Consider the following 26,128-nt stretch of genomic DNA (forward strand, 5'->3'; position numbering starts at 1 on the left):
AAAGCCACCAATAACAGTCAATCAAGAGCCAAGCAGTCATGAAAAAGAGCAGAATATCCATTAGAACCTCGGTACCTCGTCGAACGCGCAGTAGTAGTCGTAGTAATCAAATCAAAGAAAGAGAAAGAGAAAAGCAGCAGTAGCAGTAGCAGTAGTGGACCCCTTCGCCACTCATCCAATGACCGACGCCTGGAAGAAAAGCAGCCGCAAACCAAACGGCGAGTTTGGGCAGCCGCGATCAAATCCGCCAAACAGTTAGAGTCGGAGAAAAACGGCTGGGGTAGAAGTAGCAAATAAAAGACTCCCGTTGACCCTTGGACGCTCCATTACAATGTCGAGGTGCCGCAGAAGAGGCGACTGTGAGGAAGCCTGGTAGGGACCTGGACGCTTGTGCAGCCTCGCTCCATACTGGTGTTTTGCGGCCCTCCAGCTGGTGCTTGGTCGCACGTAATGTGGTCTTTGCTCCAGCCGGTGTGTCGTAAACTCCATCAGGTGCCAGGCAATGCACTCGGGATATGGGTTAAGGGTAGGGGAGTGTATGTAGACGTCAAAGGCGGTGGGCGTACTAAGCGGTAAGACCGACGAGGCCTGATGCTGTTCGATCCGGTGCCATGACGTGTAAAAGCATTCGACGAGGTTGAGGTCCGGTTTGAAGAAAAAGGAAATAAAAGACTGGTGTATGCATCAATCAACCAACCATCGACGCCTCTGATCCGTTTCTTTTGAGAGCCCTTGGAGCATCCTTGCTCGGGCCACGTGTTGGGTATGTAGTCTTTTGTCCGCTTGCCGTATCGCAGAAAAAGAGAAGAGAAGAAAGTCGTCGCAATCGACCGAACGTAATATCCAGATCGAAGAGGCTTGTTCGCTTTGCGCGTGGTGCCTGTCCTGTAAAACGCCGAACTCAAAGTGCGGGGTTGAGCGGAAGAAGACTGTAATTGAGGGAAAAAGGGAAGACACCTATCCCAAGTCGGGAGGCCAAAGAGGGTTCAAAGACTTCGATGTCAATCAGGAAGAAACCGCCCAACCCCGATGATGATGGACCAATGCTGAGAATTTGGATGCCGCCTGTAAAAACGTGCAGGGCCTGCCGTGACAGTGCCCGATGCTTGTGGGAATCACTGAAGGAGAATTTGGAAAACCCGCATTGCTAAACGCCGCCGCCATGCAAAGAGTTTCTGAGCTTCGTTGAGTATGAGAAAAAAGACCGAGCCTCGAGGTCTATAGAAGAGGCCATGTATGTGCAGAGTGTCGTGACTTGAAAACGAAGAGGGGTATCTTGAAGGAGGTCGGCAATGCCAGACCGGGGTGTGCTGCGCGCAATTGGACGAGGTCAAACGCTTATGACTTTGATGCGAGGGTAGTGAGGAGAGTCGCTGTCGCTCTTGGCCGACTTGGTGATGATGGGCAGGGCAGGCGAGTCCTCTGCGTCGGCTTCAAGCTGCTTTCGCTCGCGGAGAGCAGCCTTTTGAGCCTGCTTGCGCAAGTCCTTTTTGGAGCGAGCAGGCGTGGTCGTCTTCTTTGGCTGCGGACCGGCCTGCTTTTGAGAAGACTTGGCCATGGGATTGCCTGCGTCCGCATCGCCGGCCTCTTCATCCTCCTTTGGGGGCTTGGGCATCGTGAGCTTCAGGCGAATGCCTTTTTTGGGGGAAGATGGGACAGGAGCGGTGCTATTGGCGGTGCTGTCAGCGACCTTGTCGGACGTCGGCTTGTCGTCGTCGTCGGAGTCAGAAACAATGGCGCGCCTTCTTCTTACTTGTTCAGGTGGGTGAGCGTCGTTGTCGGAAAGAATGACACGCCTTCTCCTCGTTGAGTCGGTCGACTGGGACGGACGAGACTCGCTGCCAGCAGTCGATTCTCGCGAGCTTGGTCGAGATTGGGAGGGCGAGCTGGTGCGGTTCACCCGGCTCTTGGCTGTGAGCTTGGGGCGGCTGTCGACACTTGATGGGGGCGTGGTCGAAGGCGTGGTGGAACGCGGAGGCTCTGATCGCTCGCTCGGCGGCACGGAGACGTTGTTCCTGCGCTTGTTCGGGCCGTAGAGGTCCTCGTCGTCACTGTCGTGCTCCCTCTCGATGCTGGAGCTTTCCTGGGCCGAAGATTGCTCGCGTGAGTCCTGCTCGTGCATGAACTTTGACACGACAATGTCAATGTCGCAGTTGTTGTGGAGGAGAAGCTTCTTGATCATTGCCCTGTCGACGAGAAAGGTGATGGACTTTTGGACAAGGTCAATCTGCCAATCCTCGACCTGAGTGTGCGCTGGAAGCATCTGCTTCATGGCAGCCTGAGCCTCGGGGCTGAGACAACGCAGGTGGATGCGGGGAGGGCCGGAGTGGGGGCCCTCGATGTTGCGAACGGAAGAATAGTGCTCCCAGGACTTGTTGGTGTCAGGACGGCGCGAAGCAAAGTGAAGTGAGGCGGTGGAGCGAAAACTTACGTGGTAGGCAATGTGCACGACGGCCTTTTTTCCGCCTTGGCCAGCAAAGGGAGCGACTTCGTAGGCGTGTCCCTCGTGCCAAATCTTGACGATGCAGTTGTAGGCGCGAGCAAAGGCCTGAATCTCGACGTTGTCGCCCCAAGTGCCGCCCTGGCGCATCATCTTGACGTGCTCGGTGAAGACGCGATCAATCTCCTCTTCGGTTGGCTTTTGCTTGTCGTAAGGAGTCGAGTATGCGTTGGTGTTTTTGCGCTTGGGGTTCCTGCGCACGCCGCCACCGGGGTTGACGCTGACAAACTCCTTGAAGAAGTCGGCGTGCTCGAGGATGTAGTCGCAGACCCTCTCACGGATTTCGCGGTGGCGCTCTTGGTGGCCGAAATATTGGTCGGAGAGGGCATTGAAGAGACAGTTTCCTGCAGTGGACGCGTTGTTAGCCGGGTTGCAAGGCGAGGTCTCGTGGGTCGGGCGGAGCTTACCGTCGCCGCGGATATCTGAGGCGTACAGGCCCATGTCGCTCATGAGAGGGAACTCTGGATCTTCGGTGGCCGACCGGCGGGACCGCATGTTGAAATTGGATTTGAGAGAGGGAGGGGAGAGGGTTTAGGCGAAGATGAGCATGCGAGAGGATTACAAAAAGAAGAGAGGTTGTGGGTGGAGAGGGACGAGCAGTCGCGGGGGAGCTCGTGGGGCGGGTAGCGTGTGGTTCGCTTGCACTGCTCTGGGGTGGTTCTACTCCCTTTGAGCAGTGACGATGTGGGAGGTGTGAACACGGCGCGGCGACAGGGGTCCGAGCTTGGCGCGTTTGGTAGAGGTTGACGCTGACGCTGGGCTGACCGCCTTCCCTTCGATCTCTCACTTTCACTTTCACTTGCGAATAATGTGAATTGAAACCCGCGATAGGCTGACCCTCCCGAGCGCCGGGGTTGCCTGCGGTGGCCTTTTATATGCTCGCGCCGCCATGTCGTCCGCTGGCTCTGGTCCATCACGCCCTCTTCTCGCTCCCTCTACCGTGATCCCAGGAACTACTCGACCATGGCTCACGCCGATGCTAACATTGTCGTCCTTGGGTGAGTGAACACCCCCCGCCGGCCCGACCTCTGACTGACCTCACCACCCACCCCAGCGCCGGCGTCGTCGGGCTGACCACCGCCCTGCTGCTGTCCAAGATCCCAAACTACCGCGTCACCGTCGTCGCAAAGCACATGCCCGGCGACTATGACATTGAATATGCATCGCCCTGGGCGGGCGCAAACTTCCTGCCGTAAGTCGTCACTTGGTTCTGCTCCAATGGTACAATGATCCATACCATTTCTTTTGTTGAGTTGCCCTTCATGGCTGCCTTTACTCAATCCTCCCCTCGAGTCATTTCTCTGCTTTTTTCTTTTGGCTCTGTACGACCACGGCTGCAGGGTCCCTTGTGACACTCCTCTGATCTGTCACGCTTCCTTTTCACCATCACCATCGTCACGTCCCCCTCAAACCCACCCAAATAACACTCCCCCAGAGTCGGCGCCCCGGGCTCGCTGCTCGCCAAACTCGAAGAGCGCACGTGGCCCGAACTGCAACGTCTAGCATCGAGCGTGCCCGAAGCCGCGATCCACTTCCAAAACACGGTCGTCCAAAACCGGTCCAAGGACGTAGGCAGTGCCGTGGGAACGTGGTTCGCAGAGCTGTTGAGGACGGATCCGTGGTGGCAGTCGCTCGTGCCTGACTTCCGCGTCCTTCCCAAGCAAACGCTGCCGCAGGGCATCGACTCGGCCACGGCCTTCACCTCGGTCTGCATCAACACGGCCGTCTACCTGCCGTGGCTCGTGGGCCAGTGCCTCGCCCATGGCACCCTCTTCCGCCGCGGCGACGTCGCGCACGTAGCCGATGCCGCTGCGCTGCACGCGAGCGGGCGACCTGCTGCCGTCGTTGTCAACTGCACGGGCTTGGGCGCCCTCAAGCTGGGCGGCGTCGCCGACAAGGCCATGTTCCCGGGCCGCGGGCAAATCGTCATTGTCCGCAACGACCCCGGCGTCATGACTAGCACCAGGTATTACTACATCACGTGTCACGGCGCCCAGTAGAGTGAATCAATGCTAACTATCACACCCCAAGCGGCACTGACGACGGTCCTGACGAAGCCGTATACATCATGCAGCGCGCAGCCGGCGGCGGCACCATCCTCGGCGGCTGCCTGCAAAAGGGCTCCTGGGAGAGCCAACCCGACCCCAACCTCGCGAACCGCATCATGAAGCGCGCCGTGGAGCTGTGTCCAGCGCTCACAGACGGCCAGGGCCCAGAAAAGCTTAGCGTCATCCGACACGGCGTCGGCCTGCGTCCCATGCGCGAGGGCGGCCCGCGGGTGGAGAAGGAGCGCATTGGCGGCGTGTGGACCGTCCACAACTACGGCCACGGTGGCTACGGGTACCAGTCGAGCTACGGGACGGCCGATGAGGCGTTGAGGTTGGTACAGGAGGTGTTGGGGGCCGCAAAGGCTAAGCTGTAGCTGCTACGTAATGTCCACGTCTTTCTCCCGTCACTTTTTTGCTTGGTTCTTTGGTTCATCCGCTTTGATATTTGGTCAGTGGTCCAGTCGCGCGCCATGTCCCATGGCACAGCAACATCAAAGGGCATGTTGCCTATCTGCCTGCCTGTCTCCCTTACCTATGTAGGTAGCTTCTGTCCACCCAAATCACGGCACCCGTCAAACCAACGGCACAACGAGGTGTCGACGCCAAAAGAGCGCGACAGAAAGGAAAACGAAACGGCAGTGTATCCAACGCATGCCCGCGCAACATGGTAAGCTGCATGGTTTTTTCTATCAGACTGCATTCGAATCACTGGCTACACGTTCAGACTCCCGTCCTACTCGATCCTTGATGAGAATTCTGCTTGTCTAGGTTATAATGCAGAGATTGAGGAGCCTAGTTCCCTTGTCAAGTATTCCTCCGTGTACCTGCACAAGAGGCGCTCGATTCGTTGGGACAGGGGGAAAGAGGCGCGTCCAATAAGCGTCCTGCTGGGGAATCTGCGTACACATTGCTTCACTTTTTGCACCTAGCCTTGGCGAGTGACAAAGCACTTCCACTCAACAACGTAACCGTCATGCGACCAATAATGTGGTCCGAATTTTTGCTGCGTATTTGTATTGTATCTTGGGGAAAGGGTCGCACGCAGACCATCTTTACTTTTTTTTCCCATTTGCTATGCTCTACCTTCCTTATCTAGCTAGCTGACCAGGAACCATGCTCCGTGCTCCAGACGCCATTTTTGAGGCTGTATCCCCCGATTTCACCAGCTTCAGTAGGCTCTCTCGCGTGCGCTGACACGAGACAGCACGTCCTTCGTTCCCGAATTTTGCCAAACCCTCGGTCATCGTGATTTTCCATCTACACGCGCACGACGCCGCTCTTGCTCTTGATGCCGTCAAACACGCACGTGTTGTCCACGGGGATGTACTGCTTGGTCACGACCTTGATGACCTCCTGTGCCACCATGCCGCCTGCCACCGCCGCGATGTTGTGCATCTCGGCGCCTCCAGCGCGGACCCTGTGTCTCTGTCAGCACGACCCTGAAGCCGACGCCTCAATCATAGGCTTGGACGACTGGTTGAACTTACAGCTCTGCAACAAATCTCCTCAGGCCCTCCTTCAACTCGTCATACTCGGCTTCGTCTTCAATGATCTGGCTCGCCTCTTCTAGCAGCGCGTCCATGAATGTCTTGGCGATACCAAACGTCTTTTCCGTGTCGGCGTCGACGTTTGCGTCGAGTGAGCCCGGCACGCACGGCGCGCCCATCAGGTCGTCTGCCTCGTGCGTGGCGACGAACTCGTCCCAGGCCAGGAACGCCACGTACAGCAAGAAGAGCGTCTCCGAGTTCTGCAGACCACTGAAGCCGGCGAGGGACTTTGCTCGCTCGCCCCACGTCAACTTGCCTTCGCCGGCTGGGACGACGTGGAATGGACGGCCGCGGATCAGCTTGATGTGACCGGCGTTCTTGCAAAACGCTTCAATCTCCTTCTCAGGAACCGAGCCCTCCGCACGAGTGAGGCTTTGCTCTAATGAGCGCACTGTGCCAGTGATCTCGGCAAGGTCGGAGCGCGCCTTGTTCTTGTAAATGTTTTGGAGAGCTATGTAGTCTGCGGATTGGGCCTTCATGTCCGGGAGAGAACCTGGGAAAGGGAGAACACCGTGGTTTTTGTAAAAGAGGGATATGGCGTGGGCGATGAGCCAGAAGCTGGCAGACGACGCTTTGAGGTTTTGGCACTCGTCGGCCTCAAAGACCTCGCGGACGTGGCTGCCAGCGGAGGGAGTATTCAAGCTCTTGAGAACGGCACCCACCGCTTCGTCATAATTCTCCTCGCCGCCTTCGGGGTTGTCTATGCGTGCCCTTTTGCGTACCATATCCCTGAACTCTGTCTTTTGCTTGTAGTTCTCCGGGTATTTTCCGTCGTGGTCGGCCTTCCATTCCTCGAGATGATGCAAGAGGAGCAGCACATATGGGACATGACCGTGGTCGTGGTCACTCATACCATCCAGATCACTGGTCTTTTCCGCCACGAACTGGGTGAGCTCGGCCCATGGCGCTAGTAATCTCAAGTCTACCGTGGACTCTGCAGGCGGGTGGGTATCAACAATGGGAAATGCAGGTGGTAGGTGAATCGAGAAATGCGCAAAGAATCCTACGCTGTGGATGTAGAAGGTAGGAGTGCCATTTTCGCTGGCATGAGAGCTGATCTTTTGGAGAATGGAGGGGCGGACGGGCGCAGTGACGAGAATGAGAGTGTATGGCTTGAGAGCATCTGGCTTGCTGATGAAAGACTCGATGGGTTCGGTGATGCTGTGGCCCTGAACATCGGGATTCAATTCTTTGAGGTAGTTGGCCGTGTGCTCTGCTCTGAAGCCCCCAAGGTTCTCGTCTTCGAGGAAGAAGTTGACACCAAGGTCGGCGTCGCTGACAATGGCAGAGTCCTGAATTGTGAACTGGCCAATTCCTTGGTTTGGTTAGGACCTCTTGGCTGACAGAGGGGCGAGCTGCAACTCACCCGGTAGAACAAGGTTCTTCAGTGTCTCAATGCCTGCCACACCGGGACCAGAGTTGACGAGTAAAATGTGAGCATCCTCCAGAGCCTGTTGGCCGCTGGCAGCCCACAGACGGAGCTGCCTGTCGTACTTCTTTTCCTTGGAGGTGGGGCCTTGGAGAGGGGGAGGAGTGGTAGGGGTCATGATAGCGGCGCCTGAGGAGGCATGCGGGGATGTGATTCTGATGCTTTGAGGAGTGTAGTCCGCGGCGTGGAGCTTGGGAGAGCTTGGGCGCTGCCGTGGTGGGTGGCAGTCGCGTGGGGCTAACGCCTACGGTAAACTCCGAGTCGCCGAACGCTCGGGCCGGGCCAGCAGCTGCCGATAGGGCTGACGGGGAGGACGGGACTCTGGGACTCTGTCAGTTTCACCTTCAGTTCACATCTCTTTGGCATCAAAAACCTCGAACCGTCTTGACTCTTCTCCCAGAGTGAGAAACATCTTTCCAGAACGTTTGTTTTGGAGATTCTTCTCCTCCTTTATCCCGCCATGTTTCCAGCGAACTCTTTCCGCCTTCCAGCCACTACCAGCGGTAAAAGCGGCCTCTCATTGCAGCGTGTTCCATGAAGGTGATTCCAAAACAAAACAACCGTCTTTCTCCCAGTTCGTCTCTGTAGACTGCAGCTTTAGCCTTCCACCAAATGCTCGTAGACCGATGCGCGACAGAGACCGGCCACCCAAGACGAGTCCAGATGCAGCTCGGGCCTACTCTGACGCCGATGACGGAACCCTCCCACACTGCGCGACATCATCGCTCAGTCCAAGGTGGGGTCTTCAGGTCTCCGTCCGGACGATTACTCACGAACTTGCCGACAACTTCAAGCAATCCCCCATCACGGCGCCTTTCCCTCCTCGTTAGCTTTCTCAGCACCTGACGCACCATTGACAGGCTACACACGGCCGTCGCTTTTCGACTTCCGCTTCTTACCGCAGTGTCCATCCAAAACCGTTGCATGCCCCGCGCAACGATACGATTTTTCCTACCCGAACCCCTTCCCTTCCACCGTCCTACAGCTCGCCTATCCGCTGTCAATCGCCTATCCTTCGGTAGCCTCACTCAGTCCAAGAGCGCTGCTATTTGGAACCAACCGCGCTCGACGTGCAGAAAAGTCCTCAAGCCGTATATTTCGTTACCCCGCCAAAGCAAACGATTTGCCAGTAGCAAGATGCCCGAGCTCTCGATTGAAGACGCAAAGAAGCAGGCCGCCCTCAAGGCCGTCGAGGAGCACTTTGACCCCAACGCGCGCTACGTCGGCATTGGCTCTGGCACTACCATCGTCTACGTCGTTGAAGCCATCAAGGAGAAGAGCAACAACCCCGGCATTCAGTTTGTTCCTACTGGCTACCAGTCGCGACAGGTCATTGTCAAGGCTGGCCTGACGCCCATCGCCTACGACTCGTTGCCCGCGAATGAGATCCTCGACGTTGCGTTTGATGGCGCTGACGAGGTCGACGATGACCTGAACTGCATCAAGGGCGGCGGCGCGTGCTTGTTCCAGGAGAAGCTCGTTGCTGAGCGCGCAAAGAAATTTGTCTGCGTCGCCGGTAAGCTCCACTGCCCTCCCAGCTTCAGCCGTTGAGGTTGCTCATCTTTTCGTTTGCGCGCAAGACTACCGCAAGCAACAATCCCGCCTCCTGACCCAATGGCCGAGCATCCCCATCGAAGTCGCTCCTCTTGCCGCCTACACTGTCCTCTCCGCACTCAAGCGTCTGGGCTCGCCCAACCCCGAAATCCGTACGCACTCGCTCGAAAAGTCGGGCCCGATCAAGACCGACCAGGACTTTTTCATCATCGACGCTCCATTCAAGCAGCTCATTACCGAATCGGACGTTGCTGCCAAGGGCGGCAAGGCTGGCAATGGCGAGGACGGCGTGTGGGAGGTCAACACCTTGGCCAAGGAGATTAAGAGAATCACTGGCGTGCTGGAAGTGGGCATCTTTGCCGGCGAAAACGGTGCACAGGCGCAGGCTCGCGGCGCTGCCGGTGGCCAGAAGCCTGTTGCTTGCTACTTTGGCATGCAGGATGGCAGCGTCAGTGTCAGGCTGGCAAAGCAGTAGACCACTCGGCAGGACATTGTGTTTGAGGAGTTGGAAAAGCGAGAATTTCAGCAGGGAGTTGGAGTGCAACACTTCCTTAATACACCTTCGGCAATGTTGACTTGAGCAGGTTTCAACCGCTGTTTTGATGGATTTGCTGATGCGATAGCACGAAGTGTCCACAGGGAACTAACCCAGTATTTTCAAGGCTACTGCTTTGCCCGCTGAGAGAGATCTATCTCACCCGAGGATTATAAATACACGACACTGCTGCGATTACAGAGTCACTATGCCGTTGCTACCGCAAATGCTAAACGAGTGACGCAAACATCAGAAAACAGGACCAGGAAGTAGTAGGCCTAGAGAATTGTACGTTGAGTACCATCGCCTTTCATGCTAGGATCCCGTCCGCAAGAGAACGCGTCTCATGTTGAAGAGACCGCTCTGTGCCCCATCTCCCGCTCGCCAGTTCCGAAGCCAATCCAGTTACCTTCCCCCTCAATCAATCTGGTCGTCCCTCTTCCTCCTTCCCCGCCCCCTCGTCAATCACATCTCATTCCTCCTTTCCCTTCGGCTCCCTCACCATGATGTCCAACTCAACCACCTCCTCCGAGCGCTGCAGATAGAGCTTGCGGCACTCCTTGAAGCCCAGACGACGGTAGAACGGCAGGTTGGCGACATTGCTGCTCTCGAGGTACGTGGCGCGGCCGTCGCGGTCCGCCTGGCACGTGACGTGGTCGACGAGCTTGCGCGCATAGCCTTTGCCGCGCGCGGCGGGCTTGGTGCCGATGTAGACGAGGTACCAGGACGAGGCGTCGCGGTCGCCGAGCGTGTGCGCTTTGATGTCGTGCAGAAGTGGCATAAATTCGGTAAAGAAGCGCTTGCGGCCCTCGCGGCAGAGACGGTAGTAGAGCCTCCACATTCCGCTGCGGAGGAACGTCATGAGGTTCATGTCAGCGCTGTTGGGTGGCATCCTGGGAGAATTTTAGTACATCGGTGTGTTTTGTGGGAAATTCTTCGCGGTTGAGGTTTCGCTGCTGGCTAGAATGCTAACTTACCACAGAGCAACGCCGCCGTAGTCGGGTCCGATGGTCGTCACCATGCCCTGCGCAATGTGGCAGTAGGTAATAACCTCCATCATGAACAGATGAAGCTCCCATTTCTGCTCCGGCGTCCAGTCCTTCGTGCCAGGCGTGTCGACAAAGTAGCGGCCGACAGCATCGCTCTCGAACGCCTCGGCCAGGCAGCGCGCAGCCGCCTTGTACTCGGACAGCTCGACGACGCGGACTTGGTCTCCCGTGTCCTTTGCTGATCCCGGACTTGGGATCTCCGTCGTCGCGGAGTCGGGAACGCGCTCCGTGGTCTCCATATTGGCGTCGCCGTTGCTGCTCTCTTGCAACTGCGGCTGTGGTTCGATGAGGCCGTTGCCAGAGTCCTTGCGCTTGTTCAGGCCGGGTTTCTCGACGAGGTCGATCTCCGTGTTGGATGCGAGCGTAGTTGACGCCATGATTGCGGTTTGGGCGGTTTGGTTCTACTGCGATTGATGTGGGTGCGGCCGGATCTTTTGTAAAAGGCGTCACTGATGAGTCGAGCCAGCGTGAACGGCGTGTCTTGTCTCGGCGGCGTGATTGCCAGCCAATCCAACTGACGATGCAGGGGCGCGATCAAAAAAGTGAATCAAGCAAGACTTGCTGCTGCTGCTTGAGCACTGACTGCCTGTACGGTTTGAATTAGCTGGATAGTCAAAAGACGCGTGGATACTCTCCCAGGGTCGCGCGCGGTTCATCCAAAGACAGCAAAGAAGGGTTCCTGGCACAGACGCCCGGGCCCCTGGACACGATGGACTCCACAGGGACTGGACCGCGGGGCCATGAGCTCCAGCCATTTGTTGTTGAACCTCGCGGTGGAGGATTTTGGTTTGCTCCTGGTATGGGGACCCAGTGCCGAATAGGTACCTTTTATTGTCTTTTCACGAATTTTCAGCCGGACGAATACTATCGCCTGTGTGATCAATGGACAACTGCGATCTCGAGACGCTTTCGACTCGAGACGGAAATCGCAATGATGTGAAGGCTTGACGCAAATCAACCGACATCAATATCTGGCTGCTAGGCCTCGATACCAAACGTGGGGAAGAAGTAAGGCGGAGGGCGCGCGGCTAGGGCGAAGACTTCAAAAGACCAAGCGGGGGCTTTTGAGAGACGAGGACGAGACTGTACACTCGGCGAGACGCAGGAATCTTGTTGATTGTGCTAGGGAGTACAGTATAGAATCGTGGTGGGATCTTTGAGGAGTTGCAGGACGTCACAAGACGGGGCAGGGATAACAAAGTGATACTGCTTGGCGGACAGAACAATGAGGCGCGAAGGCACAAAGACGTGGACAGCTGGAATAGCTGCAGCCAGAAGCTGTGCGTCGTAGTAAGCAGCGAAGCGTGGGGTAGAGGTGTCGCAGTGTGGAGTTGTAGAAGAGGAGTGGATGGTAGCCTACACGGCAGCCGCGGGATGCAGTCAAATATAGGAGGCATCCCAAGGCACTGCTTTCGTAAACCCTACGATCAATTGCCACCGAATCAGAACGAGGCAACATGTCAAAAAGCACTGGGCGTCCCTGGCTTCATGGGAGGTTTTCGAGATAGAGCCGACGGGGGTAAGGTGGAGATGTCGCCCTAAACTGCTTTTAGCAAGTCCAGCCAGATAGCGATAACGGCATCCTCTCTCTCGAACTTTGTGCAAAGGGATTCATGACAAGCCTGTCGTCACAACCACACATGGAGCCCATCTCTTCCCAGATAACGAACCGAGGCGCTTGGTCCGCTGCGGCGACGCGTCGTAACGGCTGCCGATGCCATGCAGTGCCACCTGTGGTTCCCCCGTGTGCTACCTCTCCCATTTCCTTGTTCAACACCATGTTTGTCCAATGACGACAGTTCCAAATCCCGACTCGACAGGTACGCGGGCAGCGGCTTGGCCGACACAAGCGGGCCGTCTGGGCAATCAAGCATGTGGCCGTCAGCTCCATGGCTGCGTGGGAGACGATCCACTGCTTGCAAGACACCAGCCGCGAGTAAGACCAGCGACGGCAGCTACCTAGGCGGCGTACGACTGCCGCCCCGAGCCGAAACAAATGCATGGCGGTTGGCCACGTGAGCCCCCCATCCAATGGGAATCTCGACTCAATGTCCGTGAAGAACCGTAACCCTTGTGTCTGCCCCTCATGGATTATTCGGCAGCGTCTTTGGCGGCCCTGCGGCTTGCGAGCCGACATCCTCCTGACACAAAGCCACGTCTAACAACGACTACCGACCGATCGTCATGCTTGACTTTGGATCTCCTGTTGGCCATGCTGTGTCAAACTCAACTGCGTACGGAAACTTGCACGGAGCCCCAACGATACACATGATTCGTATTCTGATATTACTGCGGAACCCGGCATGAAAACCTCCCAAATCCTGATTGGAAAAGATCAAAGTACGACATGATGTCAACTGCTAGGAGTATAACTTCGCTGTTCGCCAAATATCTGAATTCCACGGAGAAACGGCACGAGTGTCGAAGGAAACGGTGGTCAGGTCCAACTAGACGAGGACGATTGCTCCTCGATTGCTCCTTGTACAGTACACAGCCGCAGTGCCAGGAGGTGTCGATTCTTCCGACGCCACTTCGACGGTGCTGGAAAGATCAGACCTGCGAATATGTTAACACTCATTGTTTGTGAGCTTTGGCATCGCACATGAAACTTCGACCAGACATACCCAGATCTGTAGCCTCGACGCAAATACCCCGCCAACATTCTGTCTTCCTTCTAATCGTCGCCTTCGTCATCATCATTATCACTCTGCTCGTCGTCGGTGTTTGTGGCTTTCTGTTTCCCCTTTCCGCCCCGTCCACCTCGACCCGCTGCTCCTCCTCCGCGTCCACGGGTTGCTTTTGTGGTCCTAGTGGTCGCGCCTATTTGTTGTCAGAAGCTGTCTAGAATCATCGTCCAATTCTCCCGAGTCGTTGGGCTTTACCTGTTTTCTGTTTCTTGCCCGTCTGTCCTGCGTCCTCAGTATCCTTTCCTGCTTTTCTCTTGCTGCCCTTCCCATCATCGCCTGGCTTATCCCCGGCGTCCTGTTCCTCAGTCCTCTGTTTGTCGTCTTCTTTCGGCTCAAATCTGGCCTTGATCTTGAGCACACTGACGCCATTCGCATTCTTGACAATCTTGGCCGTCCCATCGGCATGAGCATCGGCCAGCTTCTTAATCCAGCCATCGCTTGCGCCATTGTTCACGGGAATCAAGTCGGATTTCAGAACGACTCTGAGGGGTCCATTGTTTGTTGCGCCCGTTTGTCGCGGTTTCGTCAAGTAGAATGTTCCTTGGCTCAACAGTCCTCCCTCGTCAGATTCGTCGTCGTCGGCCGGATTGTCGCCGCCTGTCTTTTTCTTTTGAGCTGCCGCGAGAGCTCTCCGGCAATTTTGAAGAGCTTTAGCATCTTGAGCAGCTTTCGCTTTGGCAGCCTTTTCGGCCTTTTCGGCCTTTTCAGTCTTGTCCTTGGCTATAGTAGCGGCCTGTGTTGCGTTTTTCTCCTTCGTTAGAGAATCGCCCAATGTTGATTCAGCGGCCTCAGATCTAGCCTTGAATTGAGCTCTTTCCCGCCTGAGCTTTTGGATATTATCGCTGTCGGCTTGAGTTGTGGCAGCATTCTGAGCTTTGGCAAGCTCTGCTTCAGCTTTTTTGGCTCTTTTCTCGAGATCATCTTTGTCTTTTTTGGCCTTAGCAAGATCGGCAGCCAGAGCGGCGGCATCGGCCGTAGCATCACCACCATTGTCCGTGGTAGTTCCCCCAGAAGCTTTCAACTTGGCCTCCAGTTTCGCATTCTTCTGGATTTCCTTGACGAGACTGCGTTCCAACTTTTTCCTCGCTTCCTCAGCCTGTTTGGCCCTCTTCCTAGTCTTGTCTTGCAGCTCTACAACTTGTTTTGACTGTTTCCGCTCCTGCTCAAGGCGGGCGCAGACTGCTTCCAATTTTTCCTGACATGACGGTTCGTCGTTCTCGTCGCCTTCTTCACCGCTGGCGTCGCCGTTTTCGTCGCCAGCTCTTGCGGACGCTGCTTTGTACTTTTGTTTCGTCTCTGCGTGCTTTTTCTTTTCCACGTCGAGTTCGCGCCGCAAATCGCGCACTTGGCCTGCCAGCTCACTTTCTTTTTGCATGTCAGTGTTGTCCGCCATTTCCGAACGAAATTTGGTTGGGAGTCGTCTGAAGGACCAAAGGATTGCACAGCTGGAGACTTACCTTTTGATGTTTGTTGTGTCGTTTGCCCCGTTCTTTGTCCCTTCTGCGAACGGGCAGCGTTGCATTCTTTCAACTGGGCTTCCAAGATCGCGCTTTTGTTCTTGGCCGCCTTCGCCCGTGTTCTAGCTATATCGAGCTGACCACGGAGCCAGGTGATTAAGTCGATCCTCTCAATGATCGTAGACGACAACTGATCCGCCAGAAACTGGGACGTGTCAGTCCGACGCTCAGAAGTCGCGGCACAGATGAAGAAGCCTGGTTTTACGTACCTTGATTTTGAGGAGATCCCATTGTCTCTTGCTCTCTTCATACACGAAACGTGGTTCCGGTGTCCTGTTGTTCAATTGGTCTTTCAATCGGTCCACCTCTCTCGGGTCATGCCAAAGCGTTTGGTCGAATCCATCTCCACGACAAGTCAGCATGCCGCATCTGTATTCCACTCCCGGGTTTGCTAAACTTACACTCTTCAAGCAAGTTTGAGACATGCTTCATGCATTGGTCAACTACATCGGTGATTTCCTCATCAGTATGTCCCGGTTCGTCGTCGTCGTCATCGTCGTCGCTTCCTTCGCCGCCGAGGCCATCATCTTCCCAGTAGTTATCCTTGACAACCTGCACGACAGGCCGCACCAACCGGTCCAAGTCTTCTTGATCAATCCCACTGGCTGGCGTGATAATCACCTCGTCCCTTTCCGCATCGAGCCTGATGAGCGACTTTACGATCAAGTCACTCGCCGCCTCACCGCGCATTGTTCGCTCCATAAGGTCGATAACTCCTTGGTCAAGATTAATGACGACCTTGTAATCCCCGACGTGGGTCAATAATTTGTTCTGATCCGCGTGGCCAGCATGATATGCCAGGGCACGCTTGGCCCTGACCAAAGCGCCAACGTGCTGCGCAAGGCTGTCCGTATACTGCAGCCATTTTCCAATGCGCGAAGTGTCCCACTGCTCGCCGAGGAAGTCCCTCACGCCATTGGTGTCGGTGTTGGCCTCGAGGACGCCGAGGCCCTGCTCGGTGAAGATGCGGTCGAGGAACCCCAAGCTGTCGTTGACGAGGTCGAGGACTTCAGCCTTGTCGAGTTGCGGCGGAGTGTTCTTCTTAGCGACGGCGGTGCCGCCGGCGTCTGCCATGGTGCGTTTGTGTGAGCGTGCGCGCGGAGCCTCTAGGGCGACGGGGAGGTGACTGATGACTTTTGGGAAGTAAAGGGACAGGTCAGTGTGCAAATTATTTTGGAGAGGGCGCTATTAGTCTTTTGGGTGTTGGATTGTAGGTGTGAGAACGTGTCCGCACAAAGAGAGCGAGGGCGCAAGAATAATGAAGTTACTGATGTGCACAACAAAGGAGACTTGATCGAAGCTGCCGTTTGCGGAAACCTGCAAACCATCCTCGACAATGAAGGCGCAGTGCTTGTCAAAAGAAATTCGCAACTTTCGGTACTGCGCGGACTCGAAGATATAAGCACAGCAGCGAGAGGTGCGCAGTACATGTAGGGGAGCATCCGACTAAGGTTCCGAAGTCAGCAAAAAATCGTGAGAGGGAGCAATCAAGCTGTACATCGCAGGACAGCACTTGTGTGTTTGCCACACCTTTTGCTATCCAGCATCAGATCCTTCTCTCAGCACCACGCGTTGCACTCGGGTAGCTGTCATTCACTACTACAGCCTCGCATAGGAAGCTTTCTCTAGCACCACAGGCTGCGCTCAAGGAGCCGCAGTTCAACGCTGTCGTTGAATCTGAGGAGTCTGCTTCTTATCCCCACTTTGGGATCAAATAAAAGCAGTTCAAAGCCGCCGACTCTCAAGTGAACTAGTACAAGGAAAATTGCTTCATTAATGAAACGCAAAGTCTGTAGCTAAAGGGAGTTTTGAACGCTAGGAGCAATAGCCATCTACCGGTACTAAGTGTCCTTAATGAGAAGAAGCATCCGTGACCAGCTCAACAGACGTGCTTCGAGCAAAGGGGAATCGACATTAAGCTTGATCAACACATCAACGCCGTAGTGTGAACAATTTCATGTCTCTTTTAGTCCTGCAGTGCAACCGGAAAATCGGAAAGCAAACGTAATATGGCGAGCCGCGGTGCCATTGTAGCAAATAGAGCCCTTGGGCATGGTAAGTTTGTGAATGTTGGGTGATATCAGAGGCTGGCCGAACGTTGTCGGCGACGGTTTTTGAGCATGTCGGAATACTCGGGCAGATCGGAGTCGTTATCAGACAAATTGTCGCCCTCATTTTCGCCTTCATGATTAGGGGGGATGTTGTAAGGGACGTTCTGGATGTTGTATGCGAGCGACTGCGAGGGGGTCAAGTGCGTGTCTCGAATAGTGGGGGATCGACGAATGGGAAGTTCCTTCGTGAGCTGCTGCGGAGAGACAAAAGCGGTCGAATCGACGGGCCTAGGATAGGAAGATGCGGGCATCGTCCCATCGCTTGAGCTATTGATGGCCGTGAACCCACCGGGCATGTTTCCGATCTGTCGTGGCGTGGGGCGTGCATCCTGTGCGACGATCTTGCTATTGAGGACCTCGTAAACATATTCCTCAATGTGGATAGGGCCATCGTCCATGTCCTGACTGTCCAAGTCCAAATGATCTGTGTTCCTCGGGGAGTTGTAGTTCGCATCCTCCATGTTCACATCCTCATTGTTGTTTCGGGCAGGGGTTGACGCAGTAGCTTCCGCGGGCACATGGTTATTCCTTGGAGGAATAGCTTCCTCAGGGTTGAAGTCATCCGCAGGTTGGGAAATGCCCCTTGTGACAGTGGTCTCCTCAGGCTCGACATTGCTGGTGTGACTATTCTCCCTGGGCAGACTTGCGACGAAATTCTCTTTCTCGAAATCGTTCTCTCTCGGCAGAGGGAAGTTCGGTCTGGATTCAAGAACATGTGCCTGCATTCGCTCACTGTCCTGATGGATCTGGAGTTCCGGACGACCCTTCCTCTTCAGTTGTGAGACAAGGAAAGCTCTTGCTGGCTTCAACTCCTCGGTGATTCGGATGACAGCATCGATTCTCTCCACAGTCTCTTCGATGGTGAGATTCGTCGGAGTTCCTGGAGCAGAGCCCGGGACCAAAGTCTCATCAGTCTCAGGCGTGGTATCTCCTGGTCGATTCGCAGTCGGTCGCTTAGATGTCTTCTTGCTTCGGTTGACAGTTTTGCGTTTCTTCGCGCGTGGCGGCTCTGTCTCATCTTCGTTGTCCTTGGCACTGTCAACAGCGCCAAGGTCCACCAAGTCGTCTATTGGGTGCACATCATCCAGGTAGGCAGCGTTGCTGACCGATCTCCGCCTGGATCTACGAACTGGATTTGAGCGACCTCTGCCATTGGCATTTCCCGCTGCATCGTTGTTAGAGAGACAAGTTGAGATTCGGATGAAAGTGAAGTGGCTGTCAGAAGAAATCAACATACCAGCATTGCCACCATACGAGCTGGAACTTCGCCTTCGGCGGTTCTTGCGAGATTCTTGACTGATGTCATCGTCGTCGCTATCTTCCTCGCCGCTGCTGATCGCAATCGTCTCCACGAGGCCGCTCCTAGCCGCTAGCTTGGGGCGAGTGACAACATCCATGGGATGATATTTGGAGTTGTAGATCGGCTTCGGCTTCTTGGCTGTAGATGTGCTGGTGCGAGCCCGTGTCTTGCGCGAAAATGTCGCTGGTGCTGTACTGGGTACGTCCCAGTTCTGGGAAAGACCGCCGATGATGTCCTGCGAGGGGTGCAAGCCACTCAAGAGCCTTGATCGTTTGTTTCTTGGAGGAAGGGACGATATCTGAGCGCGTTACAGGTGAGCGGCGCGAGAAGTGGAATGGATTCTGAATTCTGAAGGGACAGCATACCGGCGGCCTGTCCGGCTCCTCATTCTCCGGCGTTGAATCTTCCTCCTGGCGAGGGCGCCTCTGCAGAAATTGTCAGCAGTGGAAGATTGGGAGAGATGATTGAGGACTTGCTCGACTGGTGCCCGTGGCTTGGGGTTTCTGAGGAGGGGGCATCGCTGGGGACGCGGTCTGCGACGGAGACGGCGACTCCGAATCACTCAAAGCTGGCGGCATGATGCATGAGATGGGTGAGAGCCACCGCGCGATGATGGGTTGAGGATGGAGGTGAAGGATCGAGGGTGGGGTTCGTGGAGAAGGTCAGGAGGAACAGATGAAAAGCTTCGCGAGGTCTACAACGGGGGAAGTCGCGAGGACGCGCCTTCCCTCAACCACCAGCTTAACCAGCACACCCCCGGAACGATTGGCTACCTTACCTTAAAGGCCTGAGCAGCCTGAGCAATTGCAATGACGCCCTCAGCTGCTTCCGGGCTCGCATGCACCTCACTTACATGTAGGTGTTGACTTGACCATCGAAGTTCTTTCTACAACCCCAAAGCATAGACAGCTTCGTGTAGGATGCACGCATGCTCGTCATAATCGGACTTCGGCCGGGACAGGTAGGTACCTCTCAATGCAAATTCGAGAAAAGAGGCAGCAAGGGAACTGAAAGGAACCAGGAGAGCCTCGTGCTTATCATAGCCTTGGAGCGTGACGCGGTGGACACTCGAGATCATCTTTTGCCTACATTGTAGAGTAGTAGAAGCCCAAATGATCCAACGGTTAATAATGATTGGAGAATGGTTACCAAAACGGTGCCTCGACTCACTTCGACTTTTGCCTACTCAACGACTTTCCTCCTCATCAGTCTCGCTCTCCCACAACTCTTGAATCCTGGGGTTTCCTATAATCCACCGGCCCACTTCAGTACATTTCCATTTTCCACAACGCCGAAGCCCCATACAGAACCAAACACCAAAAAGCCAGACGCCATAAAATCAAGGATATAGTGCGAGAAAAAGCAGATTTTCCGCTCAAACGCTGGAGTTTTTGAAAGCGAGAGGGCCGACGCAGGGCCTAACACCTCTGCGAGGTCATGCGCAATCCCCGCGGCGGCAGCACGGGCATTGTGAACTCGTCGTCGTCCGAAACGCCATCGTCCACCTCAATGTGGTCGATCTTCATTGTGCCGCTGATGGGCGTCGGAAGGAGCTTGGCGTCCGTGTCGATGCTGGAGTGGCTGATCAGAGACTGCCGCGGATGCTCGACGGGCTCCCGCTGTCTGACCTGTTCAGCAGCAGCTTTTGCGGCCTTTACCTCTTGCTTCTCGATTTCATGCTCGCAGAGCGTCATGACGTCCTGGAAGCTCTTCCGGGCGCCCTCGAGCTCGACTCGGCAGTCGCCCTCGCGGAGAGATTGATGTGCGCCACGCTCGCACAGACTTTGCGCATTTTCCAGCGCCTTGTCTGCTTGATCGAAGGCGTCAGATCCGCCATCGCCGTTGGGCTTGCCTGCTCCCATGCTGCGCGTCGTGCGGAAGCCGCCCATGCCCGCTCGGGGTCTGAATTGAAGCCTCGCCAGAATTGGATCGGAGCCTTCACTGTCGTCGTCTTCAGCATCAGGGCTTTCTGCCGTCATTGCCTCCATTCTCGCGGCCATTTTGCCTTTTCGCAGCATGTTCCTCCCGGTGCCGATATTCCTGACCAAGTTCTCAAAGGCCTTTTGGACTTCGCTGTCGTAGTAGACGACGATCATGCTCCTTGTTCGGTATTTGGTCGGGCCAGATGCTTTCGAAATGACCGAGGCAGTCTTGCGTTTGCGGCTGGCGAGGCGTTGCGCCTGGTTGGGGATTTGGCTCTGCGGATTGTGCTCCTCCGCTTCGCCCGTCTCTTGATCGAGGACATTTTCTTTCCCCGGTCTGAGTGACTCGGTCGATCCCGTCTTCCTGACGACTTTCTGGGTGACGGGTACTTTTGCAATCTCGTCTTGCTTTTCCTCGATCTTGTGTCCCACTCGCTTGAGCTCCTCGACCCAAGCGGGGATATTGTCCCGCAAGAAAGTGAAACACTTTTCAGAGTCGGACATGTCCTGGTGTCGAATCGTGATTTGGGTGCAATGAGAGCGAGGGCCAGTTGAAGGAGCCACCCAGGATCGGCGCGGGCTCCTGCGGAAGCCAAGCAGGCGAGGGAGGAGGGAAGTGAAATTGAGGGAGGTTGTCGCAAACAGGGACGGAATTGTGGGAGATGGTGGTATGCGGTGGGATCGAGGCGTCGAAAGGAGTGTAGGACGGTCGTGGGAGGAGAGGTTGAGCAGGAGAGAGAAGTGCGGCGAAGCGGAGCGTTCTTGAGAAGCTCAGGATAGGTGTGCAGGCCGTCGGAGTCTTGAACGCGAGCGGGCAGGGTGCGGAGCGGGAGCTCGGCCTAGGGCCCGTCAGCGATCTGCCCGTGGCCGGGGTAAGGCGGCACAGGTTGCGCAATGGCCAGAGGTGGCCGTACAAGCAAGTGGTTTGGTATTTGGTATTGTAGGAAGGCTTCTTCTGTGTTGTATGAATGCGTCTGGAGAACATAAGGAAATGGGAGTGGAGGACAGGACAGGGCAGGACAGGGCAGCACGAGGGAGAGGGGGAGAGACGAGACGGGAGCGGCCGAGCGAGCCCGTGGAGAGGACAACGAACGAGCGGTGGAGCGACGCCCAGCACAGCACACCAGCAGCCTCAAAAGACCAATCCAGCTTGTCAGTGTACGAGCAGCGACATTAATCGGCCGACATGCACGTCGACTGACTGACTGACTGACAGGACGCACCTTGCCTCGCCTGATATTTGTCACCCACAGCATGCGTCCATTCTCTTCTGCTGCCCAGGCGGGAGAACCGCTGCAGCGGCTGACGCTACGCACTCAGTCTGGGCAGTCTGGACCAGGGAGTCTCGTGCCTTGTGCATGCACCTACAGCATCAAACGCCCTTTTGAGGTCATTCTCATGCACGCCAGCGCTGGGAGACGGCCGCGCGTGGGATGAACAGGCCAGGCCATGACGGGTTTCATCCTGTCGAGCCTGTCCCTCGCAACCCTAGAACACCACAACACAAACAGCCAGATCAACGGCCGTGCTCGACCATCGCCGTCCGAAACGGTCGCCCAGCTCTGCCGCACGCGACGTCCAACGCCGCAGCTCGCCAGTCTGGGTGCTGCATCGAGTTAGCATTGGCCACTCCTGTTGCCGACTCCAACGCCTCCCGCACCGTTTCGGTACACCCGCAGCATGCGTCTTCCGTCTCGCAGCCTGCCCGGAGCATCTGGCCCTGGGAAAAAGCAAAGAAAACGAAAAGGAATCACGGTGCGCGCGACATCAGGCAGCTTGTGTCTTCGTCGTCCCTGTCGTCGTCTCGCCTGCGTCATTTCTGCTTGCTCCACTCACTCCCTTCACCCCCACCAGCGTGCGCCGCGCGCAGCAAACCACGCAATAACAATCGACCCAGCAGCTCGCTCCAATTCAATGCGCGCACCTATGCGCGTGTGACTGTCAAATTTCGTGTCAACATACTCCTTGTGGCGTCTCCGCCGTGGCTGCATCGCCAATCCAGGTTCGAGCAATCTTTTTCTTCAAGCGCGACGCGCTGCGACGTATGCATGTCGTCGGCGACCAGACCGGATGCCTACACAACACCCCCTCCTTTTTCCAGAGATACATGTATATGACGCCGAATGCGCATCCGTCGCACACGTTTCCCTTTATCCCCCTACCACAACGTGCTTTTTCCTGTCCGACGCCTGTCCAGCTGTCCTGCGCCATATTCTCTTGACGTGAACACACGACCGCAGTTTCGGCGAGTTGGGACTCCCTGCTACCATCTCGCTGCGAGTCTGAGTACTCCTTACTCGAGCGTACGGGCGCCTAGATGCTCTACCACTTCCGAAGTCTGAAATCTCTTGATCAACGCTTTGAAGCTGTTGGAGGATCCTTACCCATGTTTCCTGCCTGTGCCACGATATTTTGCACAAGCCTCGATCTTCCAGACTGCAGGCCCGTTCACGTGCCTTGCAAGCGCTCGCCCATCAATGATCGGCAGACATCCGTCAGTGCCTCAGAAGGTTGTACGGAATGTATTTCTCTGCCCAATGTAGCTCATCTTACAACCCAAACCCCCCTGTGCCATTCATCCGTTCAGGGCCAGAGCTCTTGCGTCTTCCACTCGCTCGTATCCTTGACGAAGGTATACAAGTGGCGTCGAGCCTTCTGCGGATCGCTCAAGTCGATTTGCTCCACTTGCTCCGGCTTGATCACCACAACTCTGAAATGCTTCCGCGCGACTGCGTCGTTTACATCCTCCACCGGTCTCCCCAATTTGAGGTGCTCGTCGTCATAGGGCTGGTTGACGGGCTGTCCGGGTGGCGGACCGCTGAAGGAACCTATACGACGCGAGGGCGGTCAGTGACGTGCTACAAGCTGCCGACGAGATGTGACACCAAGCGGAGATGGGGCAAAATCCTGGGTTGAATCTCCAAAGCCTAGCCGGAGCATGGGGGATTTCTGGTAGGTGTCCTCTGCCTTGCATCCTGTCGGCCGAGGAAGATGGTTCGAAAAAGCTCCGAGCCCATGGCTGCGGGATCGTCCTCCCTGCGTTCAAAATCCACCTCTTTGACATCCCAAAACAGGAATATCAACGGGTGGCCTTGTACAGTTTACAGAAGCTGTGCAGCCACTTGCGGCAACCAACATTATAGCAAAAGCGAGATTCGTAACTCACCTCTCATGCCAGGCGACAGGTTGCCAAAGTGCGCCGTCACCTCCTTTGCCCAGCTCCAGTCCTTCTCTTGCCCCGGCTTGGCCACCCTCATTCTGTCACCCACCTCGCTCTTCACTGTACGCACTCCTGAACTCTCTTCTCCGTCTCCTTCAATGTCAGGGCCGACCACAAACGCCTCGCCCTTGAGTCTCCACTGTATCATTGTGTCCTTGACCCACCAGACGGCCTCGACAGGCCCGCCTCCTCCACTACCCTGCCACTGCTCTTCATCGCTCGCGTGACCGCTGCTCGACTTGAAGATTTGCGGAATCTTGAGCATGCGCACGTCCGTCGTAAAAGTAGGCAAGTCGCTCTCGTAGACACGCTCATTCTGCGGTGCCGGGTTTCGCTTGTTTTCGGGCAGCTCTGCCCAGAAGCCGCGGAAGATGCAGTACCGTGCGCGTGGAAGGTATGGGACGGGAGATCCCTTCGGCGCCGTCTCGAGTGTCGACAGCACAAACTCGGGCGAGTCCATTCGCGAGATGTGGTCATGGAAGGCTGACCTCCACGGTGCGGGACTCTGTCCTGCTCCTCTGCCGGCGGTGCTCGACATGGTGCGCAGGATCGAATGCAGTCGTGAGGAGGTGCGTGGGGAAGCTATGGTTGCGAGCTGAGGAAGCAATCGAGTTAATTGAAGGTGAGAGAGGGACTGATGGTGGAGAGCAGACAACGCGCTGTTCAGATGGTTGAAAATGGTGGAGTGACTTTCACGTCGTGGTGATTGATGACGAAATCCTTATCGATACGATTCCGAATCAGGCAATGAGCTAGGTCATCGATGGTTCCAAGGGAACATTGATCTGCAGATCTGCTAGACGCCTGAGTGCCTCTCTTTCCATCATCTTATGACACTTGACGACTGTCTAACCTTTCCGATTGGGAGGCGTTTTGTTGTCCTAGTCTACTTCGGCGGATTGAAGCATTTGGATTCTGCCATCGCCCTGGGCTCATAGCAGAGGTTCTTGTTTTTATCTAAGTCTATCTACCGAGTAGCTGACTATGACTGAATTGTCATGGAAGATATGTGGAGCTTTCACAGGCCGTCCTCTGGCTTGGCCCTGTTTTTGTTCCTTTGACGGCCTGGCAAAGCTTGCGGACGAGCAGCGTACTGATGACTGTTTGGAAGCCAAATTTGGCGTGCCAGGAGCGGAGTCGACTTTGGTCGAGATCTTTCCATGACAGGGACAAAAACGTCATCAATTCCGGATAAGGTCGCGGTCATGCTTCTGGCAACCCCTTGAGGCTTCCCCAAGTAGTTTCGACTCTGATGCAGATGTAGAGCAGCCAGCGAGCAGAAGACAAAGCCAACAGGCAGCACATGTGTTTCGTAAGGTTCAATTCAACCCTTTCGAACCACGTTGATGCCGCTGTCTTTGTCCTTGATAGCGTCTTTGCCCAAGGCCTCCATCTCCTCCAGGCTCATGTCTTCGAACGCCTTGTGAGGTGGCTTCTCATCATCTTCCTTTCTCACGACTTGCGGACCAGTCTGTGGTCGCTGATCCTCTGCCTCCTTCTTCCATTGTGCCCGTTCCAGTTCATCAAACTCATCTCGTCTCTCAAGCCACCGTTCTTGAACATCTCTTGGCTCCATCATGCCCACTCCTTCGCGCATGGCAACTTGCCACACCGTATCATTGACACCCTCGGAGGCGCCGAAGGCGTAGCCACCAGCCCTGTCTATTGCACGCAGTAGCGCCATCATAGACTGCTTGTCCTCGACCGCAAGTGTGTGAAAGGCGAGGAGACCGAAAGAATCAATCATTTCGCAAATCGCATGGTTCAGGGCGGAAAACTTGGACTTTGGCTTCAATGGCTCAAGGTCGTCGGCATCGGCGAGATCTTCGTCCCCGTCATCATCCCTATGCTTGGCCGGGGCTTTTCCACCAAATCTCGCTCCTTGCTCAGCTTCCAAGTGTGGGATCAAGTAGTCCAAAGTCTGTACTTCTGTGTAGAAATCTAGGTTGAATGGCAGGTCTGGATAATTGCGGAGGTTATCGATTTTGGTGAGGACGTTGATGTGCGGGAGGTCCATCTGGAGCATTCCACGCAATGCGAGGAGTAGCGCCGAGACATAGAGTGAAGGTTGAGATATTACGAAGGAGTCTGTGAGTTGTATGACCACTAACTGCAGATTGTTTAGTAAAGACCCTGGCAAGTAATGGAGGACAACAAACCCTGTATCCCAATTTTTCCAAGCGAAAAAAGATGTGTCGAAGTGATGTGTGATGTGTAAAAAGCTCCACTTGACCGGGGCAATCGAAAAGGACGTAGTCATCTGGGGCAGAGTCAGCTCTGAATCAGAGACGCGAAAGCGGGCTGCTCACCTCCGAGTTCCTTCAGGCCTTGTTCAAGCCATTCCAAGTTGTGTTCTAATTCTTCCATGGCATAAATCATGCCTCCGTTAGGACCAAGCTCCTCAGCTTCCATCACCTCCTCAACCGTCACCAAGTCGCGAACGTCAAGCGCAGCCGGGTAGGTCGTCTGGTCGTTGGCGGGGTCGAGATTGACGACTGAGCATTTCCTGCCGATTGCAGACATGAACTGGTGCATGCCATTGCAGTAAGTAGACTTTCCTGCACCAGGCGACCCAATCACGAGCTGAGCGAAAGGCATCTTGTGTTGTGATGGCGAGAAACGAGAGAAATTGGGCCGTCGAAGCCGCGCGAATCCACGACATAGACCCTGCGCCGATCATGACGCTGCGCGTCGCTTTTCTGCCGTCTG

The 26,128-nt window shown here is 55.5% G+C and overlaps 12 protein-coding genes across 12 annotated transcripts; 4 read left to right on the forward strand and 8 right to left on the reverse strand.

Annotated features, from left to right (window-relative positions):
- Positions 1 to 1,330: 1,330 nt before the first annotated feature.
- Positions 1,331 to 3,183, reverse strand: J3D65DRAFT_587801 (uncharacterized protein; the record flags this gene model as incomplete). Its single annotated transcript, XM_066797770.1, has 4 exons — positions 2,908 to 3,183; positions 2,432 to 2,844; positions 1,754 to 2,371; positions 1,331 to 1,522 (listed from the first exon to the last, which is right to left on the reverse strand). Exons 1-4 carry the CDS (start codon positions 2,993 to 2,995, stop codon positions 1,331 to 1,333), a joined length of 1,311 nt encoding a protein of 436 aa, XP_066656062.1. The 5' UTR covers positions 2,996 to 3,183.
- A 280-nt stretch (positions 3,184 to 3,463) lies between these two features.
- Positions 3,464 to 4,922, forward strand: J3D65DRAFT_602404 (D-amino acid oxidase; the record flags this gene model as incomplete). Its single annotated transcript, XM_066798121.1, has 4 exons — positions 3,464 to 3,498; positions 3,555 to 3,692; positions 3,936 to 4,466; positions 4,532 to 4,922. 4 exons carry the CDS (start codon positions 3,464 to 3,466, stop codon positions 4,920 to 4,922), a joined length of 1,095 nt encoding a protein of 364 aa, XP_066656063.1.
- Positions 4,923 to 5,538: 616 nt separating this feature from the next.
- Positions 5,539 to 7,730, reverse strand: J3D65DRAFT_621798 (uncharacterized protein). Its single transcript, XM_066800003.1, has 3 exons — positions 7,462 to 7,730; positions 6,036 to 7,410; positions 5,539 to 5,965 (listed from the first exon to the last, which is right to left on the reverse strand). The coding sequence occupies exons 1-3, from the start codon at positions 7,640 to 7,642 to the stop codon at positions 5,806 to 5,808; spliced, it is 1,716 nt and encodes a 571-aa protein (XP_066656064.1). The 5' UTR covers positions 7,643 to 7,730; the 3' UTR covers positions 5,539 to 5,805.
- Positions 7,731 to 7,876: 146 nt separating this feature from the next.
- On the forward strand, positions 7,877 to 9,904 carry J3D65DRAFT_621801 (ribose 5-phosphate isomerase A-domain-containing protein). Its single transcript, XM_066800004.1, has 3 exons — positions 7,877 to 8,260; positions 8,385 to 9,040; positions 9,105 to 9,904. The coding sequence occupies exons 1-3, from the start codon at positions 8,151 to 8,153 to the stop codon at positions 9,551 to 9,553; spliced, it is 1,215 nt and encodes a 404-aa protein (XP_066656065.1). The 5' UTR covers positions 7,877 to 8,150; the 3' UTR covers positions 9,554 to 9,904.
- On the reverse strand, positions 9,727 to 11,247 carry J3D65DRAFT_621802 (uncharacterized protein). The gene is made up of 2 exons (XM_066800005.1): positions 10,591 to 11,247; positions 9,727 to 10,506 (listed from the first exon to the last, which is right to left on the reverse strand). The coding sequence occupies exons 1-2, from the start codon at positions 11,037 to 11,039 to the stop codon at positions 10,086 to 10,088; spliced, it is 870 nt and encodes a 289-aa protein (XP_066656066.1). The 5' UTR covers positions 11,040 to 11,247; the 3' UTR covers positions 9,727 to 10,085.
- Positions 11,248 to 12,063: 816 nt separating this feature from the next.
- J3D65DRAFT_324819 (uncharacterized protein) lies at positions 12,064 to 12,731 on the reverse strand. Its single transcript, XM_066795370.1, has one exon. It carries the CDS (start codon positions 12,662 to 12,664, stop codon positions 12,212 to 12,214), a length of 453 nt encoding a protein of 150 aa, XP_066656067.1. The 5' UTR covers positions 12,665 to 12,731; the 3' UTR covers positions 12,064 to 12,211.
- Positions 12,732 to 14,517: 1,786 nt separating this feature from the next.
- Positions 14,518 to 14,819, forward strand: J3D65DRAFT_621809 (uncharacterized protein). The gene has a single exon (XM_066800006.1). The coding sequence runs from the start codon at positions 14,550 to 14,552 to the stop codon at positions 14,772 to 14,774; it is 225 nt and encodes a 74-aa protein (XP_066656068.1). The 5' UTR covers positions 14,518 to 14,549; the 3' UTR covers positions 14,775 to 14,819.
- Positions 14,820 to 16,458: 1,639 nt separating this feature from the next.
- Positions 16,459 to 19,187, reverse strand: J3D65DRAFT_621812 (uncharacterized protein). The gene is made up of 5 exons (XM_066800007.1): positions 19,056 to 19,187; positions 18,754 to 19,000; positions 18,643 to 18,702; positions 18,215 to 18,575; positions 16,459 to 18,142 (listed from the first exon to the last, which is right to left on the reverse strand). Exons 2-5 carry the CDS (start codon positions 18,853 to 18,855, stop codon positions 16,947 to 16,949), a joined length of 1,719 nt encoding a protein of 572 aa, XP_066656069.1. The 5' UTR covers positions 18,856 to 19,000; positions 19,056 to 19,187; the 3' UTR covers positions 16,459 to 16,946.
- Positions 19,188 to 19,662: 475 nt separating this feature from the next.
- J3D65DRAFT_325096 (uncharacterized protein) lies at positions 19,663 to 20,935 on the reverse strand. The gene has a single exon (XM_066795372.1). The coding sequence runs from the start codon at positions 20,701 to 20,703 to the stop codon at positions 19,696 to 19,698; it is 1,008 nt and encodes a 335-aa protein (XP_066656070.1). The 5' UTR covers positions 20,704 to 20,935; the 3' UTR covers positions 19,663 to 19,695.
- Positions 20,936 to 21,294: 359 nt separating this feature from the next.
- J3D65DRAFT_325136 (uncharacterized protein) lies at positions 21,295 to 22,549 on the forward strand. Its single transcript, XM_066795373.1, has one exon. The coding sequence runs from the start codon at positions 21,633 to 21,635 to the stop codon at positions 22,314 to 22,316; it is 684 nt and encodes a 227-aa protein (XP_066656071.1). The 5' UTR covers positions 21,295 to 21,632; the 3' UTR covers positions 22,317 to 22,549.
- Positions 22,519 to 24,180, reverse strand: J3D65DRAFT_325165 (pyridoxamine 5'-phosphate oxidase-domain-containing protein). Its single transcript, XM_066795374.1, has 3 exons — positions 23,366 to 24,180; positions 22,584 to 23,027; positions 22,519 to 22,521 (listed from the first exon to the last, which is right to left on the reverse strand). The coding sequence occupies exons 1-2, from the start codon at positions 23,955 to 23,957 to the stop codon at positions 22,783 to 22,785; spliced, it is 837 nt and encodes a 278-aa protein (XP_066656072.1). The 5' UTR covers positions 23,958 to 24,180; the 3' UTR covers positions 22,519 to 22,521; positions 22,584 to 22,782.
- A 483-nt stretch (positions 24,181 to 24,663) lies between these two features.
- J3D65DRAFT_325060 (uncharacterized protein) lies at positions 24,664 to 26,120 on the reverse strand. The gene is made up of 3 exons (XM_066795371.1): positions 25,729 to 26,120; positions 25,579 to 25,679; positions 24,664 to 25,529 (listed from the first exon to the last, which is right to left on the reverse strand). The coding sequence occupies exons 1-3, from the start codon at positions 26,015 to 26,017 to the stop codon at positions 24,744 to 24,746; spliced, it is 1,176 nt and encodes a 391-aa protein (XP_066656073.1). The 5' UTR covers positions 26,018 to 26,120; the 3' UTR covers positions 24,664 to 24,743.
- Positions 26,121 to 26,128: the final 8 nt, after the last annotated feature.

Source organism: Phyllosticta citribraziliensis (assembly GCF_038025025.1).
Source record: "Phyllosticta citribraziliensis strain CPC 17464 chromosome Unknown J3D65scaffold_5, whole genome shotgun sequence".
NCBI classification, from domain to species: domain Eukaryota; kingdom Fungi; phylum Ascomycota; class Dothideomycetes; order Botryosphaeriales; family Phyllostictaceae; genus Phyllosticta; species Phyllosticta citribraziliensis.